The sequence below is a fragment of the Lissotriton vulgaris genome, chromosome 4_2 (assembly GCF_964263255.1).
Source record: "Lissotriton vulgaris chromosome 4_2, aLisVul1.2, whole genome shotgun sequence".
In the NCBI taxonomy this organism is placed as follows: Eukaryota; Metazoa; Chordata; class Amphibia; order Caudata; family Salamandridae; genus Lissotriton; species Lissotriton vulgaris.
The window spans coordinates 16999396-17020778 of record NC_141692.1 but is presented as its reverse complement, the minus strand read 5'-3'; the positions used below and the strand labels follow the sequence as shown (position 1 = coordinate 17020778).

The following is a 21383-nucleotide window of genomic DNA, read 5'->3' as shown; positions in this document are numbered from 1 at the left end:
TGCCCTTAGTACACAGGTCATTGCGCCCTTACTACACAGGTCATTGTGCCCTTAGTACACAGGTCATTGTGCCCTTAGTACACAGGTCATTGTGCCCTTACCACGCAGGTAATTATGCCCTTAGTACACAGGTCATTGCGCCCTTATTACACAGGTCATTGTGCCCTTAGTACACAGGTCATTGTGCCCTTAGTACACAGGTCATTGTGCCCTTACCACGCAGGTCATTGTGCCCTTAGTACACAGGTAATTGTGCCCTTACCACGCAGGTCATTGTGCCCTTAGTACACAGGTCATTGTGCCCTTAGTACACAGGTCATTGTGCCCTTGCCTCGCAGGTCATTATGCCCTTAGTACACAGGTCATTGTGCCCTTACTACATAGGTCATTGCACCCTTACCACTCAGGTCATTATGCCCTTAGTACACAGGTCATTGCGCCCTTACTACACAGGTCATTGTGCCCTTAGTACACAGGTCATTGTGCCCTTAGTACACAGGTCATTGTACCCTTACCACACAGGTCATTATGCCCTTAGTACACAGGTCATTGCACCCTTACCACACAGGTCATTATGCCCTTAGTAAACAGGTCATTGCGCCCTTACTACACAGGTCATTGTGCCCTTAGCACACAGGTCATTGTGCCCTTAGTACACAGGTCATTGTGCCCTTACCACGCAGGTCATTGTGCCCTTAGTACACAGGTCATTGTGCCCTTACCACGCAGGTCATTATGCCCTTAGTACACAGGTCATTTTGCCCTTACTACATAGGTCATTGCACCCTTACCACACAGGTCATTATGCCCTTAGTACACAGGTCATTGTGCCCTTAGTACACAGGTCATTGTGCCCTTAGTACACATGGCATTGTGCCCTTAGTACACAGGTCATTGTGCCCTTTGCACACAGGTCATTGTGCCCTTACTACATAGGACATTGCACCCTTACTACACAGGTAATTGTGCCCTTTGTACACAGGTCATTGTGCCCTTAATACACAGGTCATTGTGCCCTTAGTACACAGGTCATCGTAAATATAAATCGTAAATCATACGTTCTTATATAGTGCCTTTCACCGTAAGGGCAAAAGGCGCTTGCTTTGGGAACCCGTCCTTGCCTTTCCCTGCGAGATTATCCCTACTGGGCATCCCCAAGGTGAAGACCATGCATCCCATCGCGGTGGGGCCGTAGTGGAGATTAAGCAAGCTATTGCCCAGAGTTGCAGAGTGTGAACCCACGATTCGAGTAGGCACCGGGGCGAGAATTATCGAGTCTGTGGGTATTTTGAGCTCAAGGCCCTGCCCGTCAGGGATTGAACCCTGGTCCCGGGTCTGACCTCTGCATCAGGGTCTGCCTCCTGTAACCGGTGAGCCACACTTCTCCACTGTTTAGTACAAAGGTCATTGTGTGCTTAGTACACAGGGCATCCTGTGCTTAGTACACAGGGCATCCTGTGCTTGATACACAGGTAATCTCACCCTTACCACACAGGTCATTGTTCCCTTAGTGCACAGCTCATTGCTTCTTTAATAGATAGGTCATTGTGCCCTTAGCACACAGGTCATTGTGCCCTTAGTACACAGGTCATTGCGCCCTTACTACACAGGTCATTGTGCCCTTAGCACACAGGTCATTGTGCCCTTAGTACACAGCTCATTGCATCCTTAGTACACAGGTCATCATGCCTTTACCACACAGGGCATTGTGCCCTTAGTACACAGCTCATTGCTTCCTTAGTAGATAGGTCATTGTGCCCTTAGTACACATGTCATTGTGCCCTTAGTACACAGGTCATTGCGCCCTTACTACACAGGTCATTGTGCCCTTAGCACACAGGTCATTGTGCCCTTAGTACACAGCTCATTGCATCCTTAGTACACAGGTCATCGTGCCTTTACCACACAGGGCATTGTGCCCTTAGTACACAGCTCATTGCTTCCTTAGTAGATAGGTCATTGTGCCCTTAGCACACAGGTCATTGCGCCCTTACTACTCATGTCATTGTGCCCTTAGTACACAGGTCAATGTGCCCTTAGTACACATGTCATTGTGCCCTTAGTACACAGGTAATTGCACCCTTAGTACACAGGTCATTGTGCCCTTAGTACAGAGGTCATCATGCCCATAGTAAAACATTTAAAAATGTTTTATGGCAGGAGGCACAGAGGCACCTTGCATCTAATTCTGATAAGGGCACGCCAATGCCAAGGCTGTGTTACTAAATCTACTAATCCCCTTATATCCAAACAGGCACTCACAATAATCCATGCACTCTCACCCATTCATCCTTGTGCACGGTCATTCATGAAGTCAGACATCTATGCAAATAGAGTTACGTACATCTACGCTGGGAGCACTTGTACATTGCTGTGCAGCAGCCATGTGTTTGGTGGTCCCCGAAGACTAACCAAATGTCTCTGTAGTTTGGTCTCATTTAACTGAGATAATGTCTGCAGTAGTGAATTGTGAATTCATCCATCCATGCAGACATCCATTTTCGAACACTCATTCTTCCATTTGACTGCCAACGCACTGGCCCAATCCCACATCCACGCGTGCACACTCACACTTTCCAATCAAACCTTCCAATCAATGAACTAGAAGTTTCAGCTGTTAGCCAGATGCATTGACTTTGTCGCTGTTTGTTTAGATCAAGTTGGTAAGTGCAGGATCTGGGTGAAACCGGATCACAGCAGTCACAAAGTGATGGAGAAGGAAGTCAGCATGCATTTGCGACAGCCCTCGATGTGCATTGCTCTACTCAAACATACCATGCTAGGCAGGGTGATGACATCACACCTGTGCTCATAGTGCATAGTATAAAGAGAAAGTCAGAAGAGGAGCTGGGATCACCTTGTTAAACTGTCTCTTTGTTTGTTGTACAGCACATTCCTTGAGGTGTTACACCTGCATCGGAGCGTCCACCAGTGCTGAGTGCAACACTGCCAGCGACTGCCCCTCGGGGTCCCAATACTGCATGAAACTCGAGGCCTCTGTCTCTGGAGGTAAGTGCCAGCTCGTGCACCTGCTTCATCACTTTATGTACAGAAACATATATATCCTACACAAATATCAAGCAGACAAGCCTTCACAAACATGTTGGGTCTATCTAAGCACTAAGCTGGTGCCTTGTTGTTCCCTTCCCACCCCACTACCTCAGGAAGGCTGGAATGTGGCACCTGCTACACAGCCCAGAGGGGCTGGGGAGAGGCAGAGGGGGCACACCTACCCCAGGCCTGCCTTTCCTTAGCTGAAGCCAACAGCCTTGATGATGAAGTGGTAGTGATGCTTGAGGATCCCCTCAAGAGCCAGCTGTGAATCTGAGGGTACTCATGTACAGTTCTTCAGCTGAAAGTCCCAGCCCTGCACATCTGTACAGTGTAATGGAGACCTCAAGAAACACAATACGGCACATCTGTGCAGTGATAAATGGAACTCAGGCATCGCAATACACCACATCTGTGCAGTGATAAAGGGAGCACTGCACACCAGTACAGAGATAAAGGAAACTCAGGCATCACATCACAATACTGCACATCTGTACAATGATGTGGAGAAATCAGGCATCATAACATTGCACTACCTATCTTTCTACCTATCTGTCCAGTGAACTCAGGCATTAAAGCACATATTTAAAATAATGGGGAGACCTCAGGCATCACAACACTGCTTTTGTACAGTGATATTGAGCGTGCAGTCATCACAAAACTACATATCTGTGCAGTAATGAGGAGGTTTCAGGTATTCCAACACAGCACATCTGTACAGTGATAAAGGGAACTCAGCTATCAGAACACTGCACATCTGTACAGTGATGAAGGGAACTCAGCTATCAGAACGCTACACTGCTGTACAGTGGTAAAGGGAACTCAGGTATCAGAACACTGCACATCTGTACAGTGGTAAAGGGAACTCAGGTATCAGAACACTGCACATCTGTACAGTGATAAAGGGAACTCAGGTATCAGAACACTTCACATCTGTACAGTGGTAAAGGAAACTCAGCTATCAGAACACTGCACTGCTGTACAGTGGTAAAGGGAACTCAGGTATCAGAACACTGCACATCTGTACAGTGATAAAGGGAACTCGGGTATCAGAACACTGCACATCTGTATAGTGATAAAGGGAACTCGGTATCAGAACTAAGTATGGGCGGAAAATCCGTTCCGCTCGCGGATTTTGCGGATTTTCGGTAAATTCGCAATCCGCGAGATTCGCGAATTTCCCGCAAAATCCGCAAATCCGCGAGCAGCGGATTTTATGGCTTGCTGGCACTGTTCGCGTGAGTTCGCGGCTTCCCAGTTCAACATCGCGCCCCGCGAATAAGCGCTAAATTGCAGAAATATGATCTTAGCAAAACTGAAACTACTTACCAGGTTCAAAAGTTCAAGCTCATCATTAGTAGCCATTTCCTGTAGTGCTTCCTGAGGGGCCCCTCCAGAGTTCAGTTGCCTACTTGCAACTATTATGTGACCCTGCTCTGACCCTCAGAATAGTTACACAAAGGTCCTGAATTACAGCTAAGGCAGACAAGCAGGAGCCAGTCTGGAAGTTCAAATCCAGTGACACATTAATCAGCCCCTAATTCATTATTGTCAGTTGGGGCAGGGCAGGTGTTGTAACTAATTTTGCAACAATGAAAGCACTTAGCAAGTGCAAAAGATCACTAATCAGGAAGCACTAAGGAAGCAGGTGCCAGCTAAAAAAATATTCTGTGACACATTAATCAGCCCCAAATTAATTCAGGTCACTTGAGGCAGGGAAGGTGTGCTTTGCTTTGCCACAATAATGTACACTGGACAACCAGAGGGTGCTGTGATGAAACAGAGGGTGGCATGGGTGGGCCAGAGGGTGGCATGAGTAGTCAGAGAGTGGCAGTGGTGACAGAGAGTGGCAGTGATGAAGAAGAGTGTCCCAAACAGGCTGGACACGTAGAAACAACAAGTTCGCAAAACTTGCGACCCGACAGGTAAGTTCGCGTTTGCGAAATTGTACAAAACCCTCGCGAACTGGCAGAAACCCGCGCAAACACACACAAAAAAAAATCCGCAAATTCGCGAGAATTCGTGGATTTTGCGGATTGCGAGTTCGCAAATCCGCAAAATTCGCGAACGCGAGATTCGCAAAATTCGCCCATGCTTAATCAGAACACTGCACTTCTGTACAGTGATAAAAGGAACTCAGGTATTGTTATTGTTATTGTTATCTGAGGTTTGTATAGCGCCAAATCACTGTCAGGTCTCTAGGCGCTCATGACAGAAGCAGTAACAACAACAAAGTAGGTGAACACTGGATATGGATGTAACAACATTACTCAAATGGGACAGAAGGCTTCCCTAAACAAGAGTGTTTTCAATGATTTCCTAAAACGAACAAGATTTACTTCTTTACGGAGAGATTCCGGTAGTTTATTCCACATCTGTGTGACCAGGACAGAGAAAGATCTCCCTCCCTTGGTTGCCATTTTAAAACGCGGACAAGACAACAATTGGGAGTTAGAAGACCTCAGCGCTCATTTAGGATTATAGACCCAGAGCTGTTCTTTTATGTAGGCAGGCGCATGCCCATAGGTTGCTTTATGGGCAATACATAAACTTTTAAATTCTACCCTTTGCTTTATGGGGAGCCAATGTAACCTGCGCAGTAATGGGGAGGCATGGGTCTGTCTAGGTAATCTGAAGATCAGGCGCGCTGCATCATTCAGAGTTACCTGCAGGCGATTGGTCAGAATTTTTGGCAAACCAAGATAGAGCGCGTTCCCATAGTCTATCCTTGAAATTATTGTCGCTGAGACAATGGTCCAGAGCATATTTAGGGAAAGTAAGGGAACTAGCTTGCGTAGCTGCCTGATTAGGTTAGTACAGGTCCCAACAACAGAAGATATCTGGCTAGCCATTGTCAGCTCATGGTCGATCTTAATACCAAGGCTTTTTACATTGGAGCACGGTTTCGGGGTGGGGCCAAAACAGATCACTCCAGGGCGAGGCAGTGGTTGAAACCACCAAAACCTCAGTTTTTCGGGATTTATTTTAAGCAGATTTGCCGTCATCCAATTAACCGTATATCTAAGTATATTCCTGGCCTGGGTCTGTGCAAATGCCGTGTTGTCAATACTCAGTAACAACTGAGTATCATCGGCATAGTTAAAAATTCTGCAGCCCATGCTTGCCAGGGAGTCTATCAGAGGTTGTTAGTACAGATTGAACAAGAGTGGGGACAGTGCAGAGCCCTGCGGGAATCCGCACTCAAGCACACTCACCTCAGATAAACACTCCCCTAATTGAATCCTCTGGGTCCTCCCCGAAAGAAAGGATTTTAGCCATTGGTATGCTAGATCCTTTATCCCAAATGCGGCCAGTCTGTCCAGGTGCAGGGCATGGCTGACAGTATCAAATGCCGCTGATAGATCTAAAAGTATCAGGGCACTTGGTTTCTTACTGTCAGCCATACCTCTAAGCTCATCCAGCACCACAAGCATTACTAACTCGGTGCTGTGATGTGCGCGGAACCCCGCTTGAAGTTTATGGAGTAGATGGTGTGACTCCAGGAACGAAGATAGGGACTTTAGCACATTTTGTTCCAGGATCTTGGACAAGAAAGGCAGCTGGGATATTGGCCTGTAGTTTTTCAGAATAGCTGGGTCAGCCCCCAGCTTTTTTATCAGGGGCTTGACTCGTGCTTCTTTAAAACTAGCTGGTAAAAGGCCAGTGTCTAACGAGTTGTTTAAGAGGGAGATGATATGGTCCTCTACAACAGGAAGCGCCAGACAAAAAACTCCGGGGGGAGGGCATGGGTCTGCAGGTGACCCTGATTTGGTTCTACTCGTAAGCTGCCCAAGGGTTGTAGGGTCTATATTTGGAAACCTAGAGATGATGGATTTTGGGGGGGCTTGAGAGACCAGTGGTGCAAGGGGACCACTAGAGGTATCCTTATTAATATCAGACAAAATAGTTGCCACTTTCCCAAGAAAGTAACTTTGGAAGGTGTTACAGTCTATCATTATTTCTGATTTTTCATCTTTCTTGTTCAGTTCTTTTAAGATTTTAAAAGTTTCTTTCTGGATATTGTCTGCATTATTTATACGGGTTTCATAATATTCACCTTTAGCTAACACAATAAGCTTTTTATATGAATTCAAAGATATGTTATACTGTTCCCGATCTGTACAGTCTTTTGTTTTCCTCCAGCATCTCTCAAGATGGCGAAGCTTTCTTTTGTGATTCCTCAGAAGCGGGGTAAACCAAGGGGCCCCTTTTTCAGCACCTTTTATTTTCTGTACCTTTTCAGGTGCTATCTGGTCGATAACCTGTCTAAGGTTCGCCACTATAGCATTATAGTCCTGGTCTGGATCACCATGGGGGAACGCTGGTTGCATATATTTAGGAGGGACGTCATTTAAGGCTTTGGAATCGACTTTTTTCCATTGACGTACTTTTTTTGTTTTTAAAGGTGGTTTGACCAGATCGCTGTCAATGGGAATATCACACTGGAGTAGATAGTGGTCAGACCAAATACAGGGTACGATATTCGTAAGGACCACCTCTGGATCAGAGGTCCAGATTAGGTCGAGGGTGTGACCTATAATATGCGTTGGAGCTTCAACGAGCTGTTCAAGGCCCAGCGAAGTCATAGAGGTCTCCAACTGGCGGGTATCAGAACACTGCACATCTGTACGGTGATAAAGAGAACTCAGGTATCAGAATACTGCACTACTGTACAGTGATAAAGGGAACTCAGGTATCAGAAAACTGCACTGCTGTACAGTGACATGGACAACTCGGGCTTCACAACACTGCACATCTGCACAGCTATATAGGGAACTCAGGCGTCACAACACTGCACATCTGTACAGTGATATAGAGAATTCAGGCATCACAAAACTGCACATCTCTACAGTGACCTATAGAACTCAGGCATCACAACACTATACATCTGTGCAGTGATTTAGGGAACTCATGCATCACAGCCCTGCAAAACTGTTCAGTGATGTGGAAAACTCAGGCATCACAACACTACACTTCTGTACAGTGATATGGATAACTCTGGCATCACAATACTTGGCATCTGTACTATGATATGGGAATTCAGGCATCATAACACTTCATGTCAGTACAGTGATATGGAGAACTCGGACATCATAACACTGCACTTCTGTGCAGTTAACAGAAAACCTAGGCATCATAGCACTGTCAATCTGTGCAGTAAACCCAGGCATTACAAAACTCTGCCTCTCTACAGTGATATGGACTGTACAGGCATAATAACACTGCATATCTGTGCAGTGATGTGGTGAACTCCGGCATCACAACACTGCACATCTATACCGTGATAAATGAATCTAGGGCATTGCAACAATGCAAATTTGTACAGTGTCAGGGATAACTCAGGCATCACAACACTACACTTCTGTACAGTGATATGGAGAACTCTGGCATCACAATACTTGGCATCTGTACTATGATATGGGAATTCAGGCATCACAACACTTCATGTCAGTACAGTGATATGGAGAACTCGGACATCATAACACTGCACTTCTGTGCAGTTAATAGAAAACCTAGGCATCACAACACTTTCTATCTGTGCAGTAAACCCAGGCATTACAAAACTCTGCCTCTCTACAGTGATATGGACTGTACAGGCATAATAACACTGCATATCTGTGCAGTGATGTGGTGAACTCAGGCATCACAACACTGCACATCTATACCGTGATAAATGGATCTAGGGCATAGCAACAATGCACATTTGTACAGTGTCAGGGATAACTCAGGCATCACAACACTGCACATCTGTACTGTGACATAGAGAACTCAGGTATCCCAGCACTTCACATCTGTAGAGTGATATAGGGAAATTAAACATCACAACACTGACTATCTGTACAGGGATGTGGAGACCTTAGACATTACAACATTGCACTTCTATACTGTGACATAGCGAACTCAAGCATCACAACACTACACATCTGTACAGTGACATAGATCACTCAGGCGTCACAATACCTTACCTTTGTTAAGTGAAATAAAACACCCATACACCACAACATCAGATGCCTGTACAGTGATTAAAAAAAATCCAGTCATCACAACTGCATATCCGTAGGCAGACATAGGACACACAGACATCACATCATTGTAATCCGTACAGGAATATTTAACACTGGGGCATTACCTCAAAGTACATTGGGACTGGGCTAATGAACACTGTGGCTCACAACACTGTACATCAGTACAGGGGCATAGGGCACCCATGCATCACAAACATTTTAGAACTATACAGTGATATACAGCACTCATCTATCACAACGCTCTATATGTGTACAATAATATAGAGCACTCCGCTATCACAACACTGGACACCTTTACAGACATATGGAACACTCAGACATCACAGCACTGTACGTTTATACAGTGATATAGAACACACATGCATAACAAAACTGCTTATCTGCACAGTGATATAGAACACACCCGCAATGCAATACAGTGCATCTGTACAGTCATATGGAACACTCAGTCAGCATAATACTTCACATCTACACTGGGACTTGAACACTTGGCAGTAGCCTCCCTAGAATCCATGTTTTCACCTCTGACGTTGGATATAAAAAAGGGATTTGAAGTTTCTACAGCAACCAGACGGTAATTCGAAAATTCTGTGAATCATTGGAAAGTAAAATTGATGTACTCAATGCTAGAACGGTGGCTCTAGAAGATACTGTGGCGCGTCTTTCTCTCCATCTTGATAAGGCCGAAGTAGACATCATTAATCTTAAAAAAGAAGATCTTGTCCTTTCAGAGAGAATGGAGGTTTTGGAGAATAACGCTTGGCGCAATAATCTCCGAATTCTTAATATTCCCGAGGGGAGCGAGGGAACTGTTATTAAGCAGTATGTGACCGCGCTCCTAAAGGACTCTTTGGGTCGTGAACAGTCAGTAGAAGATCTAGGTACAGATATTCAAAGAATATACAGGGACCCTTTTAGGAGGAACCCACATAGATCCAAGCCTAGGAAAGTTCTAGTTAACTTCCATACCTACTCCCTTAAATACATGATTCTCAATCAAGCTCTAAAACAGAAAACCTTGAGCGCTAAAGAGTTCCCTTTTCAAATAAGATTGAACCTATCCAGGGAGACCCTGGACAGGCAATGGGAATTGGGGAGGAGGTTGGAGGCCTTTAGGAAGCTAGGTGCGGTTGCACAACTTAAGTTTCCAGCTGTACTGAGAATAATGCACAATAATAAAATGTATAATGTTAGCTCTGTACAGGCAGCTGATGAATTGTTGCTGAACTTGGGTAAAGAGGAAGGCCCGTCAGGATAGACTTAGGTTTTGGTCCTAGCTTTCAGCAGTGTTATTTCTTCTTCTGTCTGGCTTACTTCACTTCAGCGGGGGGCGAAGCATAGGTTAGTTTTCATGCTTACTCTACACTTAGTCTACATTTAGTACAGGGCTATCATCTTAAAGATCATTAACCCCTTCCATGCTGATGACGGCCCCCATCCGTCATGCATTACAGTGCTCGTGTGCTGATGACGGCTGGGGGCCGTCATAAAGCCATTGATTCTTTAAAAGCCTAGCACACGAGGAAAATCGGCCCAGCATGGAAGGGGTTTATATGATTAGATGATTACCCCCGTTTTCTGTTGACTCGTAATATTATATATAGTTGGGGGCTTAAGCGTAGACGTGACATGGGGTTTTAGCAATTCTTAACTTTGGAAGTCTCAAACCAAAAAGCGGCATGTTATTATGTTTTTAAAAAAAATTTCTTTAGGGAGCAAAGCTTAGCGGGAGTCCTTCGGGGCGCAACTTTCTGGACTTGGTCCGGATAGGTAGGGCAAGGATTTCCCACGGTGGTGGGGGTGGGTTGGATAGGGCACGGGGTAGGCGGGTGGGTTTTGCAAGGTAACATTTTTTTTTTTAATTCCTCATTCTCCTCTTTGTAACTTTTTCCTTTATAGAGTAATCTATGGTGTAAATATGGTGGCAATAGATAGGTCTAGGGGGCTCTTATTTAGAACATTGTCACAGAGTAGAGGAGGCTATTTCACTTATGAATAGTCTACAGATTCTATCCTGGAACGTCAATGGCATGCGTACCAGACCTAGAAGGGACAAGATCCTGCAATATCTCTGTGATTCTGGTGCGCAGGTTATTGTTCTCCAGGAGACGCACTTGACAGAATCAGAGATGCTTTTACTAGTTAAGAAGAATAAATGGATTGATTTCTGTATCTCTACTGCCCAGACTATGAATATCAGGGGGGTTTCGATACTCTTTAAGAGATCAACAAAGACTTGCCTTATATCAAAATTAGTCGACCCAGGTGGCATATGGGCCATTGCAACAGTTAATATTTCAGGTGCACAATTGTTATTGTTAGATATTATGGTCTGGATCATGATGACCCCTCAGTTCTTAAATCCATTTTCTCTCATTTCCTATTGTTTCCAGAACTTATTGTTTTGGCTGGTGACTTCAATATAGTTTTAGATCCCTTTCTTGATAAATCACCAAACAGTCGGGCCTCAGTTCCTTCTAAAACCAGGACCTTCATACTTGATGTCATGAAACAATATGCTTATTCAGATATCTGGAGACTAAGGTCAGGGCAACAGTTAGGTGTGTAATTCCGTAATTACAAATACCGGCATTAATCAAGGATTGATTTCATCTTGGTTAGTCAGGCTTTGAAAAGTGTAGTTAAGAATATTTTATACCTTCCCTCAGACTATTCTGCATTGTGGTTGGAATTGGATGGCATTGCTCATGTTTCCCCTAGAATATGGTCATTCGATCGCTTGCTTCTCTTGGAAGATGAGGAGATCTCTTCCTTAACGAGTGAGTCTGAGTGGTTCATGAAAATGAACATAGGTTCAGCCTCAATAGGTTGTGTATGGGACACCTATAAAGCCTTCTTAAGGGGCCAAATAACTAGCAGGGCAACCTACAGGAGGAAAATATATAGAGAGGAGATTTCCACTATCGAGGCCGAAATTGTAAAGCTGCAAGTAGAAATAGATCAATATACCAGTACCTCAGTTGAAACTTTACAGAAGCTGCAAAATAAGTTGATACGAATAAAGGGGCAACTGGATACAGTGCTGAATACACGTCTACTTCATAGGTGGGAAGCGAACAAAATTGCTCATTTTGAGTATGGGGAAGGGGCAGGCAGGCTTCTTGCCTGGAAAGCTAAGACTGACCAAGTACGAAATAACATCGGGTCAATCTCTCAGGACAGTGTAGTATTTACATTGGATGAGGATATTCGGAGGACTTTTAAATTGTTCTTCCAAGATATCTATAAAGAACACAAATGCATTGACCCTGCTAGTATTGAGGACTGGCTGAAGGAGGTCTCATTGCCCTCGTTGACTATGGAACAACGGGTCTGTCTCAACCGAGTGATCTCGCAGGATGAGGTTAATGCGGTCATTGTGAGTAGCAAAAAGGGGAAGGCGGCAGGACCCTATGGCCTTCCCTCCAAAATTTACAGGGTTTGGGGAAAGAAATTGTTCCTATTTTGACAACCCTCTTTAATCAGATTCTTCAGGAAGGGGTATCTCTCCCAGCCTCATGGGATAATGCATCCATAACCCTGATTCTAAAACCCGGTAAAGCTGCATCTAATTGTGGGTCCTATAGGCCGATATCTATCCTTAACGCTGACTATAAAATCTTTACCTCTATTATGGCCAAAAGACTGGGGCTGGTAGCAGGTGACATCATGCATCAGGACTAGAGGGACTTTATTAAGGGTCGGCAGCTCTCGGATTTGACTTACGATTTGATTGGGGCTGTCGACCTCGCATCTACCGAATCTCTTCCCCTGGCTGTCCTGACACTCGATGCTACTAAGGCCTTTGACAGGGTCCATTGGTCATACCTGTCCGGGGTCTTAGGTAAGTTTAATATTGTGGAAAAATGTTGACGAGCTGTGAGGCTGTTATACCAGAATCCCTCGGCTTGTCTTTTGTTGAACGGAGTTCTTTCCGACCCTTTCAAGATCAAAAGGGGGATGCGTCAGGGCTGCCCACTCTCCCCTCTCCTGTTCGATCTGTATATTGAACCTTTTGCCCAACAGCTGAGGGATGACTTGAACATCAAGCCCTTTAGGTACCGGGAGTGGGAGAGGAAGGTGACGCTTTATGCGGATGACATCTTGATTTTTCCTCTGAATTGCATACAACTCTTCCCTTGGTGATCAAACTAGCCCAGGATTTTGGCACAATCTCTGGTTATGAAATTAATGCCTCTAAAACAGAGATTATGGCCTGGAATATGGGGGATACCCTGGCAGTGGTGCAGCTTAGCTCAAATATGAGGTACCTTGGTATCAATATCCTCCAGGATGTCAGCAAGACAGCTGAAACTAACCTTTCTGTGGTGGCGAAGGATTGTCGAAAACCTATGAGCGTAGATGGCCGCCTGGTAGGAGCTCCTGTGAGGAGCTCCCAGTGCTTGGGATCCCTTTTCGGGCATTATCCCTGCTAGCACCCACCAGCCCCATCAACACGACGGACCAAAAACAGAAAATTATCTCAAGTAACTGGATTGCCTGCTGACCTGTTTAACAGAGGTTTGGAGCCTGAAAAGCCCCGCGATGAGACACTCGCCTCAGACACCCTTATCGCTGAAGCTCCGGGAACCTGCTGAGCCTGCGCCGCGGATTGGATTCATGGCGGATTGGATTCACGGCGGCACCCCCGTCTCGTTGCAGGGGCGACTGAAGCGCCAGGAGCCTGCTGAGCCGTCACCGCCTGCCCGCTCGAAGACAACGGAGGGCTGAGAGAGCCCCCCGCCCGCTCCACGGCAGAGACGCTTGAAGGCATCGGATGGCTGAGAGAGGCATCGGAGGGCTGTGAGAGGCATCGGAGGGCGGTGAGAGGCTCGAAGGCAGCGGAGGGCTGAGAGAGGCCCCCCCCCCTCCCGCCCGCTCCACGGCAGAGATACAGCAGAGACTCTTGAAGACATCTGAGGGCTGAGAGAGGCCCCCCCTCCCCCCTCTGCACCACTACACCGGAGGCTGGATATGGGCACAGGAGAGACGACGGATGGGTAGAGACTGCCCTCGGCTGCACCGGAGGCTGGATGCGACCGGAGGTTGTGGCGCCGTTGCCCAGAGGTACGACCGAAGTGAGCCCTGAGCCTAACAAGAATGGTAGGGGCAACAGAAGACCAGAGCCTGCCCCCATCGGCCACTTCCCGCTCATCAAGGTAATACAGGCTTGGAGCCGTGATCTAAACATCTGAGATTTGAGAAGTGTGATTTGGAGCCCTGATCTAATCATTTGGGATCACGTTCACACAGCTCACATACATCTGCTAACCGGAAGGGACTGAAAAACTCTTGGACTAAAACACTGCTTCTGCAAAAATTCTGCTGGCAGACTCAACAGGCACACAGTGCCTTAAGGTACTTATTTCTCCCACCCGCCTGCGCATTTTTTAAACTTTCTAAAACGACCTCCTTTATTCAAAATGGCCGGGGCCATAAAACTGTAGAAATAAATCCCCTCAGGTACCTCAGATGTTCACGAGGCTCCTCAGCTTAACTCCCCCACACAGAGATAAGAATCCCTTCCAGCTAGCTTTGAGCATTGCTTGCTCAAATAGAAAGTGAAATTCCTCCCCCTATGCTCAAGGTAATAGCAGCAGACAGAGGACTATTATCTCTATCTCCCCAGCTTGTATGAGTGGGAAGGGAAACTGCTCTTCCCTGCTATCTAAGCAACAGCAACAAACAGAGGACTACTGTTTCTATCTCACCTATTTGGCGGCCATGTTTTCACCAATCTCTCTCTTGGGCGGCCATCTTGGACTAGTCATTTTCATCATTAACTGAGCATACACTAAGAATTTTCATTTTAGACTAATCTCAGCTACCGAGTACTTTGCTCAGTTAGGTATCTACACCTTCTGGTGAAAGAATGTCTGCCGCTTATTGCAGCACTATAATTCTACCTGTATTTTGAACATATGTATGCCGGGTATTTGCTACCTCATATATGAAAGAATGTCTGCCTATTATTGCAGTATTATAGCTCTACCTGTATTTTGAATATTTTTAATGCACAGATTGCTAGAATGTCTGCCAATTTTTTGCAGTATTATACCTCTACCTGTATTTTGAATATTTTTAATGCACAGATTGCTACCTCATATACTTGGGTGGCTAACTAATGTCACTTTTGATTTTGGATTTTTAATTCAGGTACACTATTGTTTGCATCTGTATTCTGTTCTTTTATTCGATCAGTAGTATACTTATACTTGTATTCTGCGCTATTCTGCACATTTCCGCAACCTGCACCCAATCCCACTTTCTCTTCTGTTGTGCACCGACTACCACCTCACATATCATACACGTCTTCTGTATTCTGCACTATTCTGCACAGTTCTGCAACCTGCATCCATTCTCACTCTTCTCTCCTGCTCTGCACATTTCCGCAACCTGCACCCACTCCCCCTTTTTCTCCCCTGTGAAGCACCGACCGCTACCTCATATAGCATCATATACTTCTTCTGTATTCTGTACTATTTTGCACAGTTCTGCAACCCGCATCCATTCTCACTCTTCTCTCCTATAACACACCGACTGCTACCTCATATATTTCTGGTTTCTCACTAGTGTCACTCCTCTGTCATTCTCACTCTTCTCTCCTATAACACACCGACTGCTACCTCATATATCTCTGGTTGCTCACTAGTGTCACTTCTAACTGTATTTTGAACACTAGTAATGCACAGAGTGCTACCTCATATATTGTGGCTGCTAACTAATGTCACTTTTGATTTTTGATTTCTGATCCACGTAAATTGTTGTTTGCACTTCTATACTGTCCTTATATGCTCATGCTGGTGGATCACTAGTTCCACTTGTATACTGTGTAACTGCCGGTATGCATTTGTATTTGTATGTATCTGTTTTTCTGCACATGTGTACCACTATAGTGCAGTCACCCATACCCACCTAAACCACCACAACTTGTTCCCCACTTTCAAAGAACACCTCTCCAATTCACGGACCAACACTCGTATCTCCTCCAGTCCCACCAGCCATGACCTCACAGCCCCCATCACCCACAACCCTTCTAACCTATTTCAGTGCCAGTTAGCTACTACATACTCCTCAATCAGGGACACACCTACCACCCCTGACCTCCCATCTCCCACCCACAACCACTCTATCCCAGTTCAGCACCAGGCAGTTGTCACACACGCCTCAAACACAGACACAGATCGCTCCCCCACATACACCACTCACACCCCCAACCCCTCTACCAACCCTCGGACCTCCACACTTACCATCAACACTCCTCCCACACCTACAGCTGACATTAACACTCCGCTCACCCCTGACAGCACAGCTCCCACCCTCAACACACCTAACCTAGTCCAGTACCACAACAACATGCATATCGACAGATCCCCCCCTAATCCCCCCCATTCTCTGTCCCCACTACCCCCTTACCAACTACGCAGAACACACCTCCTCTCTTAATCTAACTCCCCCTCCCCACAACAGGACCATCTCCAACCCCATCTCCCCTCCTACTCTCAGCCCCCACTACCCTTCCTGCACCCCCACCACTACTATCAGTCTTCCACCCTACACTTTGACCCCCCGCCTACCATTAATGCCCTCTCTCTTACCACCAATCTCCTCCCTACCTCATCCACACCCCTCCCGCCCAAAACCTCTCCCCTCCCTAACACCTTCCCGTACACTAACACAACACAGCCCTGCTCGAACACCAGCCCACTCTCCCACCTGCACGCGAACTCCCTGGTCAGTCATACACCTCTGACTGTCACCCCCACCGCCACCACCTACCCCACGATGGACAACATCAGGGCCACCCTCATTCAGATCAAAGAAGACATACACATCATTAAAGAACTACTCTCCACACACCCCATACACCCCTCACCTACTTCCCCTCCCAACGTGTCCCCTACCACTCCGGCTGACTCCCTCAATCATCACGCCCCATACCGGGCATCAATCCCTGCTCCTAGAGGCAGCAACTGCCCTCGTCCCCCTCGTCGCCCCTGCAACCCTTCACACAATTACATCTCCCCTTCCTCCCAGCCAAAGACTTCCAAACCGCAGTACAAGCACTAGTCATCCCCCAAATTGAATACGGCAGCATCGCCCTCTGCGGACTCCCCCTAACTACATCGGCACCCCTAAGAGCCTCTCTAAACGCTGCAGCGAGACTCATCACTGGATCAAAAAAAACATTCCCATATTACCCCTGACCTGAAATCCCTGAATTGGCTGCCTTTTGATGCAAGAAAACATCTGAAAATCGCCTGCATGACACATAAGGCGGTACACCTAAACTCACCCGGCTACCTCGCTCAGAAACTGACAATCTCTGGCGGAGCTAGAAACACTAGAGGCACAAACAATCTTTTGCTGAAACCTCGAAGATTCCGGAAGGAAAAAGCATATAAGCGCTCCTTCCCAGGAATGGCACCTAGGATCTGGAACTCACTCCCTCCCGAAACCAGGCTTATCTCTTCCACTACACTCTTTAAAAAGGGAGTAAAAGCTATCCTCATGGCTAAATACACTTGAACTATTATCTTGAACTTTGTTAATACTCTGCACCGATCTGTACTACATGTTTGACCCCTTTGCTTATTTGTATTAGTGGTCTTATTACTCACATGATTGACGCTGCAGCCACCTATTTGTACTGGTTGATCTATTGATATATTTGTCTGACTATGCTCCCTCATGTACCCCTCTCTGTAAAGCGCTCTGATATCTGAAAAGATCTTGTCCGTGCTATTTAAAACTTTCAAAATAAATAACCCTTGTCCATTTTGGGAAGGTTAAATCTAATAAAAATGTCAATATTACCCAGAATTACTTTTCTTTTTAACACTATCCCCCTTTATTTTGACCCTGCCTCCTTACTTAAGTTGCAGAGTGATATCAATTCATTTATTTGGGCTTATCATATACCTAGGATTGCCTGGAAAAAACTCAGGCGGCGAAGAGAAAAGGGAGGCCTAGCCGCTCCGGATCTTCAGTTGTATGCATGGGAATTCCAACTTACCCATTCTCACATGCTACTAAAGATGCCCACCAACACAGGGGTTGGCTGTATGTTTAAGGCTATGCGTAGTGCGGCCAGGTTATCACATTTGGGTTTTTTGTTTAAATTTGGGGATCCCAAATTTAAAATAAAAATAAAAATAAAGGTCTTACAGGGCTTAGCAAGAACATGGGCCAAGCTGCGTAGCTCTGTAACGCTAGGGTATTTCTCTAGTATGGCAACTTAGTGTGATACAGCGGGGGGTCCAGGATGGCTTAAGGATATACTGGTTTTGCCCTTGAGAGAAGCTGGTGTGGAGGTTTGGGGAGATTTGTTTGTGGAAGGAGTCCTTATCTCATGGGAATCTCTCTGGGACAGGGTTGGTTCTGGCCTCTCTACATTTAAATACTTACAAATGGCTAGTTGGGCTCAGTCGCAGACAACCACCCAGAGTAAATACCCAAGGTTTTTTTCCCGTTGGGAGGACAAATAATCACAAAGTTCATGCACTCGCCTCACTCTATCAAAGTCACTTTCTCACTTATGACCAGTCCACTTATTATTTGGGAAACACTTAACAAGGAAAAAACTTAAAATATGTTAAAAGGTATACATTTTATTTTTAAATAAAAAACATATGAATCCATATACAATATCATTAAAAACACAAGAACAATTCACAATAAAACCACCTAATGTGGAAAATGGAGAAATGTCAAAAAGACAACAAGCTTTGTCTTAATGTATGGGTAATTCAGACCCTTTGTTGACAACACTGGGGAGGCTTTCCCATCCTATACCCAATTAATAGTTGACAACTTCGAATTTAACCCTTCTTTAATGCGTCAACGCGTTTCGGAAGCCTTAGATGATTATGACCTCCTTCTTCAGGACAGTATCAATGTCTTTCTCCAAATCCAAAGTGTCACCTAATGTATAAATAAAACATTCTTTCCCAAACAATAACTTCGTAAACCTAAACATGAATAAGGCATCGCAATGTTACCCAATATGTTACTGGACCTATGTCATAAAGTTAAAATCGTTGAGAAACTTAATCAGACATTTTTTCATACCCTAGGTTTTTAAACTCTTACATCATTAAGACAATTCATTATTACACACTAAGGTAATAAACCCTTATCATGGTCTCTAAACAGTGTTACACCAACGTGACACTGGTCTCACAACCACTCTTGCACTCTCCATTTTTACACCTTTCCAACTTTATGTATCACTCACCTATGCAATAGCATCTTGGTGAGCAGGATTTGAATTAAACGTATCTTTCTTGTGGTGAGACGTTTATATGTTCCTTGCCTTCACCCGCAGCTGTTAAGTGTGAATTGGTAGTCAAGTCAAGTCAAAAGATTTGTATAGCGCGCTACATACCCAGAGGGTCTCAAGGCGCTTGTAGAAGGGTGGGGAGTTACTTGTCGAATATCCACGTTTTGAGTTGCTTTCTGAATGCTAGGTGGTTCTGAGTAAGGCGAAGGTGAGTGGGAAGTGAGTTCCAAGTTTTAGCTGCTAGGTAGGAGAAGGATCTACCTCCAATGGTGGTTTTGTTGATGCGAGGTACATTAGCAAGGGCTTGGTTGGACGATCGTAGCTGGCGGGAGGGGGTGTAGAAGGATAGTCGTGTGTTGAGGCATTCGGGTCCGATTTCGTAGAGTGCTTTGTGTGCGTGGGTTAAGAGCCGGAAAGTGATCCTCTTATTGACGGGGAGCCAGTGGAGGTTTTTCAGGTGATCAGAGATGTGTTCTTTACGCGGGATGTCTAGTATGAGCCTGGCTGAGGCGTTCTGGATGCGTTGTAGTTTTTTCTGGAGTTTTGCGGTGGTGCCGGCGTAGAGGGTGTTTCCGTAGTCCAGTCGGCTCGTGACCAGAGCGTGGGTGACTGGTTTTCTAGTTTCGGTAGGGATCCAGCTAAATGTTTTTTTGAGCATGCGAAGAATGTTGAAGCAAGATGAAGAAACAGCGTTGACTTGTCTGTTCATTGAGAGTGAGGAATCCAGGATGACGCCCAGATTCCGTGCGTGGTCCGTCGGGATGGGTGCTTTTCCAAGGGCCTCTGGCCATCAAGAGTCGTCCCAGGCGGAGGGGGAGGTGCCTAAGATGAGGACTTCTGTTTTGTCTGAGTTCAGTTTCAGACGGCTGTGCTTCATCCATTCGGCTACTTCTTTCATTCCTTCGTGTAGGTTGGTTTTGGCCGTGTTAGGGTCTCTGGTGAGTGATAGGATCAGTTGAGTGTCATCGGCGTAGGAGATGATGTTGAGGTTGTGTTGGCGTGCGATGGCCGCGAGGGGGCTCATGTAAACGTTGAAGAGGGTGGGACTGAGTGAGGACCCTTGAGGTACGCCGCAGATGACTTCAGTGTCCTCTGACTTGAATGGTGGGAGGCGGACTCTCTGGGTTCTTCCGGAGAGGAACGAGGTGATCCATTCCAGTGCTTTTCCTTGGATTCCAATGTTTTTGAGGCGCTGTAGAAGGGTGCTATGGCAGACTGTGTCGAAGGCTGCGGAGAGGTCGAGGAGGATGAGGGCGACTGTGTCTCCATTGTCCAGTAGAGTTCGAATGTCGTCTGTTGCTGCGATGAGGGCGGTTTCGGTGCTGTGCTTGGCTCGGAAGCCGGACTGTGAGGAGTCGAGGGATTTGTTGGTTTCGAGGAATGCGGCGTGCTGGTTGTTGACAGCTTTCTTGATGACTTTGGCCGGGAATGGAAGGAGTGAGATAGGGCGATAGTTTTTGAGTTCGGTGGGGTCAGCTGTGGGTTTCTTCAGGAGGGCGCTGAGTTCGGCATGTTTCCAGCTTTCCGGGAAGGTTGCGGAGTTGAGGGAGCAGTTGATGACGTCTCGGAGGTGCGGTGCAATAATGGAGTCTGCTTTGTTAAAGATGTGGTGAGGGCAGGGGTCTGTGGGGGATCCTGAGTGGATAGAGTTCATCAGACGGATGGTGTCCTCAGTGGAAATTGGCTTCCAGTCATTGAGGATGTTCAGGGGGGGTGGGGGACCTGCAGGGGATTGGGAGGCTTGGTCTTCTGGTTGGTTGTCGAAGCTGTTGTGGATGTCTGCAATTTTGTTGTGGAAGAATGAGGCTAGGGAGTTGCAGAGGGCTTGAGAGGGGGTGATGTCGTTGGAGTTGGCTGAGGGGTTGGTAAATTCCTTGACGATGTTGAATAGTTCCTTGCTGTTGTGGGCGTTGTTATCTAGACGGTCCTTGAAGGCTGCTTTCTTGGCATTTCGGATTAGTTGGCGGTGAATTCGGGTGGCGTTTTTGAAGGCGTCCTTGGTGCTGGTGTTTGGGTCTTTTTTC

The 21383-nt window shown here is 46.1% G+C and overlaps 1 protein-coding gene across 1 annotated transcript in view; it reads left to right on the top strand.

Moving 5' to 3' along the window:
* LOC147718148 (lymphocyte antigen 6E-like) overlaps nucleotides 1–21383 on the top strand; it is a 60365-nt gene that overhangs the window by 5004 nt on the left and 33978 nt on the right. The window contains exon 2 of the mRNA XM_086919223.1: nucleotides 2890–3009. Within this exon, the coding sequence (XP_086775349.1) occupies nucleotides 2890–3009 (120 nt within the window). The remainder of the gene's footprint in view (nucleotides 1–2889; nucleotides 3010–21383) is intronic.